General features: G+C 39.4%; 1 protein-coding gene across 1 annotated transcript in view; it reads left to right on the top strand.

Annotated features, from left to right (window-relative positions):
* Nucleotides 1–383: 383 nt before the first annotated feature.
* The window catches only part of LOC104511590 (pancreatic lipase-related protein 2-like), a 28,149-nt gene continuing 19,847 nt past the window's right edge, over nucleotides 384–8,685 (top strand). The window contains exons 1-5 of the mRNA XM_010154277.1: nucleotides 384–521; nucleotides 2,998–3,261; nucleotides 4,214–4,262; nucleotides 5,718–5,872; nucleotides 8,034–8,159. Coding sequence (XP_010152579.1) covers nucleotides 384–521; nucleotides 2,998–3,261; nucleotides 4,214–4,262; nucleotides 5,718–5,872; nucleotides 8,034–8,159 — 732 coding nt within the window. The remainder of the gene's footprint in view (nucleotides 522–2,997; nucleotides 3,262–4,213; nucleotides 4,263–5,717; nucleotides 5,873–8,033; nucleotides 8,160–8,685) is intronic.

The following is an 8,685-nucleotide window of genomic DNA, read 5'->3' as shown; positions in this document are numbered from 1 at the left end:
CTGGAAGTGTTCAAGGCCAGGCTGGATGAAGCTTGGAGCAACCTGGTCTAGTGGAAGGTGTCCCTGCCCATGGCAGGGGGGTTGGAACTGGAGGGTCTTAAAGGTCCCTTCCAACCCAAACCATTCTGTGATTCTACGATTCTATAACAGAAATCAGCCTGGAGAAGAGGTGGGGGGGTGAATGTGGTCTGTAAGACGAAGAGGATCACAGAGAAGGCAAATACAAATGACGTGTTTATTTTCTTCCACACTAGTAACAGAGGGCATGAAACGAAGCTGGCAGTTACACGCTTCAAGGTGTGCATCAAACAAAAGGTAATTCTTCTCACAGTTGCATAATTACGACGTGTTTGATACAGCATGCTGGGTGTGCCAGAGCGTGCATGGGTTCACGGACAGCATGGACAAGTTCATGGAAGAGAAATTCTCAAGAACTCCTGGGGGATGGAGAGTCAGCACTTTGTGGCTTGCTGCTTCCTCCACAGGTTCCAGATAACACTAAAGTAGTTAACCCCATTAAAGTGAGAAGTTTTCTAGAAGTCAACACAGAAGCGCTGACATAGAAATATGTTGCTGAGCTACGAGCTTTTTTGGGTATTAGTAAACCAGCGTAGAAAACCCATTTCGTGCTTGTCTGCTAGAGTAAATCCTCTGACTAATTCATTACAAATATGAAGATGCCTTGTTTTCCCAGTAACCTTGTCTTAAACACTGGAGGAGGGCAGTAGTGTCTCACTGACTGCTGAAAGGCAGCACGAACATCACTAAATAATCACTTCATGTGTTCTGAGAAAAGCCTAGAGAAGTTAAGCTCCAATTGATGCTCAGTACTAACTGGAATAATGATTTATAAGAATTGCATGGTACACGTTTGCATCCACAGTGTGAGACAATGATGATCTCATCATACCTAAAATCAAAAGCCCTTAAACATGTTGTCGTTCAAATTTTATCTTGGCAACATCACTGAATCTTTTAAGTTATATGAAATCTTCACGTCTAGGCTGCCATTGAAGTCCATGTTGCAGCAGAGGATTGAGGTATAGTTTGGGACTGTAATACCAGGTTCCAGAAAGGCTTCTTAATGTAATAGGTAATTCTGATTTCTTGAGGTCCCCAGAGAGCATATGCACCAAAATATTCTCACTGATAAAGTCTATGAATTCAAATTAACAAGAATAATTTATTGAACCAACTAGATTAATTTAAAAGTTTGAGTGAACTGTTTCTGCAATAAACTCTGTTTCTGAAGTGGGAAGAATTTGTGAGGATAAAATGGAAGTGAGGTTTTGTTCCAATATTATGTATTACAGAATTAAATCAGAAGTGAGTAATGTAGATTATATACAGATTTTCTGTGGGGCTCTTAAATTCTAATAAATTGACTTTTCTAAGTTTGTCTATAAATTCTTAGGGATCTAAAAAACCCAAGAATCCACTCCCTTTGAATGTGGTATTACATCACAGATCTGAGCAGCCAGTCAGGAAATCTGAGTATAATAGACGCTCACAGCTCTGAGTACCTACTATCACACTGCATCCAGTTTTGGCCCGGATGGCCTTGGATAACTTGGAAGCAGGTTTTTTGGTGTATGCTTCTTTTAACAATTTCTTCCAAACATCTGGTCAGGATTTTTGTTTGCTGAATTCTATTGGTGACTGGTTAACTGACCAATTTGCACCCTAACAAGTGTCTTTAATTATGTGATGAGAAGACAACTTAAATTTTAAAGTGAATAATTCAACACTTTACTAATATAGTCCTGAAAAAAATGGAAAAAAACCCAACCAAACAAACAAAACCAGCAAAACAAAACCAAACTCCCTGAGCTACATACTAACTTTTCTTCCTATTTTTCTGCTGGCGTTATGGAGCACAGAGATGGAGGATCTATTTGCTCCTACAATCTGCATCTGAAGAAATTAACATTCCAAGGCTAGATAAACAAATACACAAAAAATGTCTGGAAAGTTTTTTTGCACCTAGCACTCTTAAGAACCACTTTAATCCAGTTCATATTTGTATGTTCTAGATGTGAGACACGTCATCTGTCAGTGGAAAGGATTATACCAAAAGGGAGTCTCCCCTTTCTGTACACCCTTGGCTTAGGAGGTGCCAATAGTCACCTAACATACTTAAAGGATTTAACATTAAAATGTTGAGAAGCAAGTTTCTCATTTGCGTCTACACAGAATCATAGACTCATTTAGGGTGGAAAAGACCCACATGCAGGAACAAAGATTTCCAGGAAAGCCTGATCAGAAATGTTAACATAATAGTATGACAGCAATATAGTACAATGTGAAAAGACATCATTATCAGACCACTAAAAACTAAAATTACTGCAATTAATACAATTTAATTATGAAGATTCATGGATGTGGTGACAATCTGCCCAAGAAACTATTCTCCCCTGCTTAAAAGCATTTCTGTCATCTTTTCAAAGATAAGTCAGGTAATCCACTAGCAAAATTATAGATGAGAGAACTACAAGACAAATAAATAACAGATGACAGACTGAACAATCTCATGTTTTTATCATTTTTCATCCTCCTCTCTTTTTTCTGCCTTTTCTCAGGTAACAGCTTAAAGCTTGTAAACGTACATGCTAGTTCATCCCACAACACCTTGTTTGTGTCTTGATGTTGTAATGGGAGCCTTTATTGTCAAATACAAATTTGAAAACTTTGCTTAAGACTATAAATTATTTAAGACAGGGATCAGGTCCTGGAAGGGTGGGTTTGCTATTAAAATTCTGGAGTATGACTCAAAAGACTGGAGCTCTGCTACAGCCTTCGGGTGTGATGCTGTGTCACTTGAATCCCAACTCAGCATCACACTGGGAGGCACAGCCCAGCCAACGTTAAGAGCCATGTTCCTGATCCTGAAAGGCTTTGTGTTTGCTCAGTGTTTACATCACACTTCCCAGTACTTTTTAGCTTTAAAAATAATTACGAATGACATTAACAACCTATTTGAAACTTTGCATTAAACAGGTGGAGTCACACAACAACTGGTCTGACCTGGTTCGTGTTATCTCCCATGAAGCATACCTGACACAAGGAGATCTCTTTTGGCACTACCCAAAGTCACAGGTGCAGCTGGAAACAAGCACTGTGGACCAGCGGCGGGATGAGTGTCCCTCATTGGGCAGACACAGTGCCATCCTGCTTCATTCCATGCTCTGCAAAGAGCCTCTGCAAGGCTTGCCACAATCAGCTGAAAGGTGGACCAAAGAACTTGCTCGGAGCCTCGCCAAGGTAAATGGGATACGCTGGAGAAAAGGGCAACTAAGGAACTTCAATTAGGTGCATCGTGATAAGGTATGGAATATTTGGTGAGTGGCTGGAGGAGAGGAGATGGAAGCAGGATATGCTTGAACCTGCAGTGAGTTTCACAGGGATAAACTCTTTCCTCCTAACAGTGTGTTACTGACTTCAGGGGGAACTAGGAGTTTGGAGGGCAGGGACGGGATGCAGGACTCTGCCTGTGCAGGACTCATTGGAAGATCAGGGCCCGATATTAGAGTTTTCTAAGGATGATCTCCTTTCCCTTGAAGATAAGTTACAATTAGTAGTAAGACAGCACTTACGAGGCTTTCACTACTTCACCTCAAAGTAAATGACTGGTTCCATTTACTCTGATGCTTACCTATCAGCTAGTGATTAAGTGATCAAGTAGATCAAGGCTGATAATTGAACATAGATGGTAGCAGCGATCATAATGAGTTTTCAAGACTTTTTATATCATTTAGAAACACAAATTAAGTTTGTTTCTGGGTTCTTTTAAATATAATCACTGCATAGCCATTCTATGAGTAACTTTTCTACTAAATACTGGAAGAAACTTCACTCTGTAAAAAAAAGTCTGTTGCAAATCCTTTAAGAATTTCCTTTGTTTGCCCATAAACTGTAGCTCTTAATTTAAAAAAAAAGCTTCTGTTTGTCAAGGTCAGGTAGACAATCTTTAAGAAACGGTTAGAGGATAACCTGCATATGCAAAACCTCCATGGCAAACAAAGAATCCCAAAGGTATTTTCTTGAAGCCTTTCCATCTTTAGGGAAGTATTGATTCTTTTGGATCCAATTCATTAAATGCCTGAAGTACTGCTATGGTCGCTATGACGTTTTTCTTAATGGGTCAAGGAAACCCTTAGGTGAATTACAGATTCTATTTTGAATCAGGTTTGAATCATGTCCTTATTTGCTTTAGATGTTTGCAGTATGGATCACTACTCTTTTTCTTCTTGATGCAGCCAGAGGTAAGACACATAGTTGATAAAATATAAAAACAGTAAAAGTTGTTGTTTGCAGCTTACACCAGAGTAACTATATTTTAGAAAAAGGATGTGTTTTGGAATGGATTCAATGTAATTCTTCATTAGAGGCATTGAGTTATGTCATGTCTTTCCCAAATTTAACCTATTACTTTTTTAATTCTGTAAAGATTTTTGCAACTAGCAAACAGAATAGGAATTGGAAAGGTATTTTTATATATAAATTGATACTAGAATTCTTCCAGAACAGATTCCACCACCTATCTTCACCCCACACCAGCATTTATGGTAGCTATACACCTCGTAATGCCAGCCTAGACACTTGCTCTTCACAGCACTGTGCAGAGAACAAGAAAACAGTCCCAGTCCAAAATACCTCTTTACAGATAGGAAAAAGAGTTCAGCAAGGATGGACACACAGGAAGAGCAGAGAGAAACAGAAAGACATGGTCCAGAAGTTCACTGTCAACAGAGGAAAGACCTCTGAAAAATTATGGGATCACTTGTGGAGTCTGTAGCTGCAGCTCTACAATTAAATTTTCTCTTTCTCTAAATGTACTTCTAATGTATGTCACTCTACCCCTGCATTTTGTACAGAATAAGAAACAGAGTAGGTCATGGTCTGATGTATGAATCTGTCACCTATCCCAGGTAACAATAGTTTCTCACAGTTTTCAGTACATTTTTAATATCAATAAAAAATATTTGGAATTTCACAACTGTTGTGCTATGAGGGTGAGTAAGGGTGACATTTAATGGCAACCCCCATATGGCCATATCTGTATAATTCCTCTATTAAAGCAACAACAGAAATTGGGGAACTCTAGTACTTCAGGCACAGACCACACTTCCCAAGACTGTCCTTTACTCTAGACTTCCACTCAAATACTACTTTATTGCTTTGACCAAAATCATATGGTGATAAAAAAAAATAAGGAAGATGTTTAATGTATGTTGTGGAGCAACCAGAAGCCTCAGTTTTAATGTTTTAATTTTGTTGTACACCTTCATGAATTGTTGCACAAGAAATAACAATTTAGATAATCCTGAAGTTTGAGCACTAATTGGAATGACTGCTCTCTGCTGGCAGCAAAAGCTGGTTTGTTCTCTGGATCCATAAAGGATCAGGATTTTATTCTCTTTTTCCAATGGCTGTGTTAACAGTATGTTTTGACAAAATAAATCACAAGTTCACCAAACTGAGCTCCAGGCTGTTTGCAATAGGAATCACTATTGAAGCTCAAGTCCCTGTGACACGCACAAGGCACGGGAGCACGACTGAGCGCCTTCGCCTAAAATGAACGCAGGGGCCACCCTAACCTGAACCAGCCATTTTCTGCTTCCCCGCTACAAACGTTATCCTGCCAGCTTCTTGAAACGTGATGACAGCCTAACCAGCGACGGTCACAGCAGACTAACGTTTTTCTTTGTATACCCCAGGAAGGGAAGTTTGCTATAAAAGGCTCGGATGCTTTACAGATAAGCCCCCTTGGTCTGGCATCCCAGGGAGACAACTGGCAGGGTTGCCCAGCTCTCCAGAAGATGTGAACACCAATTTCTTCCTTTACACTAGAGACAACATCATGAAATATCAAGTAAGAATCTGCTTTGTTTTAATAACTAATACTACACATTCAACAAATTCTACAGTTTCTTTTCTCCCATGTTTTTGTTCATAAGGCTCCCAGGAAAAGTCCCAGTTCTATGTTGCATACACCACGAAGAGTCCATCCTAATGTTTTCTCCATCTCATTTCTTTTTCCTCATTTCAGCTCTCTGATGAGCCAGGTATATTTACAACATATTAATCACAGCCTTCTAACACAAGTCATCTGAAATATCGCAGAATCATAGAATGGTTTGGGTTGGAAGGGACCTTAAAGACCATCTAGTTCCAACCCCCCTGCCATGGGCAGGGACACCTTGCACTAGACCAGGCTGCTCCAAGCCTCATCCAGCCTGGTCTTGAACACTCCCAGGGATGGGGCATCCACAGCTTCTCCGGGCAACCTGTGCCAGTGCCTCACCACCCTCTCCGGGAAGAACTTCTTCCCGATATCTAATCTAAACCTCCCCACTTTCCATTTAAACCTGTTAACCCTTGTCCTGTCACTACAGGCCCTTGTAAAAAGTCCCCCCCAAATATTTTGGATATATTTTATATACAGTAGGATAATGACCCAAATTGGGTTTCACGTTTAACATTACAGAGCCAGAGACAGGGAAAGCAATACAAAAGGAAAGCTCAGTTTTGTCCCCTGCATGTCTCCAGATTAAAAACATATTTCAGACCCATACACACAGCTGAGGGATGTGGTTCATACACGATTCTATGTCCCCTGAAGTACATACAATTGGATCTGCTTATGTGGTGGTTAACACTGAGATCTCAGAGCAGCTCTAATGTTACTCTCCTAACATAGTTAGGAGTAAAGATCAGAAGAGAGAGTATTCATGTTTACAGAGAAGGGGAAGGATGAAAAATTAAAGGAAAGCTTAGAAAGGAAAAAAGGTGACTGAATTGAAAATGAGTGAGAGAATGAAACCATATGTGGAAAAAGAAAATAAGTAAAAAGAAGAGGTTATCTACAACACCTGCAAACTAGTGGCAGTGAGGGGAAGCTCTGGACAGTGACAGAGTGACAAATAGAAGTAGCTGAAAGCAACCTACAGAGCTGCATAGCATGGATCAAATGGGAATGTACTGAAAGGTGCCAGCAATGTCTCAACCCTTTCCTCTGAAGAGCAGCAGGTACTGGGAAAAGCTCACAGCAGGATGCTCGAGATGTTGGAAGTGTCTGGGCTGGGCTCGATCATAGCATGAATCAGTTATGTGGAAATATAGACTAGGCTGGTGAAAGAAGAGAAATTGCCGTAAGAGTGTGAATGTGACCATCAGAGAGTGAATTTTACTTGGACAAAGTGCAAGAACAATGAAGCAAATTAATATGAAAAGGGTGCAGATCGAGCGTGTTGCTGCTGTTAGGTTACATTACATGATAAAGGTTTCATAGTTGGTTTTTTTACACATATAAATGGTAGTCACAAACAGTAGAGATGTATAATTATTTGTACAGTCTGAGTCACCTCAGAACAAGTCCAGCATCTCTAGCTGAGAAGGCTGGTGAGGTTTTAAATTCAATCAGTCTTTCACTGAAGGTAAAATATGTGCTAATTAGTACATGACATCCCCTTTCAAGCTTACAAAACCATAACAAAAAATAAGTAACAGCCAACTTTTAAAACAATCCAGTATTCAGAATTTCATTAAAATAAAATAATGCCTTCGTTCTCGATAAGTCTAAAAATACCTATAGCCTCTGACAGTGTAAGCCTGGTGGGCTTTCTCATAAAGTATAAATAAGCTTAGTGATGAAAGTCTTCAGTGAAAAAAGAAAGAAAAATAGGTATAGATTCAAAGCCAGCCACATAATACCCTGTAGAAGATGGTATCTTTGTATTTCTATGGCCAGACTTGATAAAATCTTGTATTTACACACCATGTTGTACCAGTATATCTCAAAGCATTGTGCAAAGGACACCAGTATCATTAGTTCAATTAGCTAGAGGAAGTGAATCATTTGTTGAGGTGATTAATAGATATCCCCAGCAAGACAAGTTACAAGACCCATCTCTTCAGAGTCCAGAACCATGCCTTAACATTTGGGGAACTTGGCCCTGTATCAAAATATACACTGGGATGGAACAGTCACATCCTTGTTGTGCTGTTTGTTCGTTGGTTTTTCTTTGACACAGAAAATTTCTGCCACAAATCCTTCAACTATCAAAGCTTCGAATTTTCGAACGCACAGGAAAACTCGCTTCATTATACACGGCCATCTTGCTGGAGCGGATCTCCCCTGGATAACAAATATATGCAGGGTATGGTATGACTATTGCCTGACAGTCGTTTTACTTGTATTTGAAAGTGCAAATATCCATGTTACCCTATTAACTGGCTTAAAAGTCCCACAAGAGATTTATACCTCTGTTCTCTTGTTAATTCAAGGAATAAACGATGGGAAAAAAACTCAGGATGAAGCTCAGTTCCACACAACTGCCCTCTTATTCCTAGCTATGAGTATAGTGTACTTCAGCCTTTTGCTAAATGCCCCTTTGCTGCATTCACCTCCACAAGGAAAACCATAATTGGGATTTGGGAGGGGGAAATAATATTTTTCACTTCAGCACAAGATCAAAATAAACATTCCAGTTTGATTGAGACATCTGATCTAATAAAAACAAAATGCTTTGTTCAGCAGACTAGTTTCATTTTATTTAGGCCCATTTCAAAAATAATTTTTTTTCCAGAATGCAAAATCAGAATTTTCCATTGCCAGAAGTGTATAAAGAGAATATTTTGTTTAAAATATATGAATTTTGGAACTGAAAAATCCAATCACATAAA

This window comes from Eurypyga helias, unplaced genomic scaffold (assembly GCF_000690775.1).
Source record: "Eurypyga helias isolate BGI_N326 unplaced genomic scaffold, ASM69077v1 scaffold616, whole genome shotgun sequence".
Taxonomy (NCBI): Eukaryota; Metazoa; Chordata; class Aves; order Eurypygiformes; family Eurypygidae; genus Eurypyga; species Eurypyga helias.
This window is presented reverse-complemented; position numbering and strand designations above follow the sequence as displayed.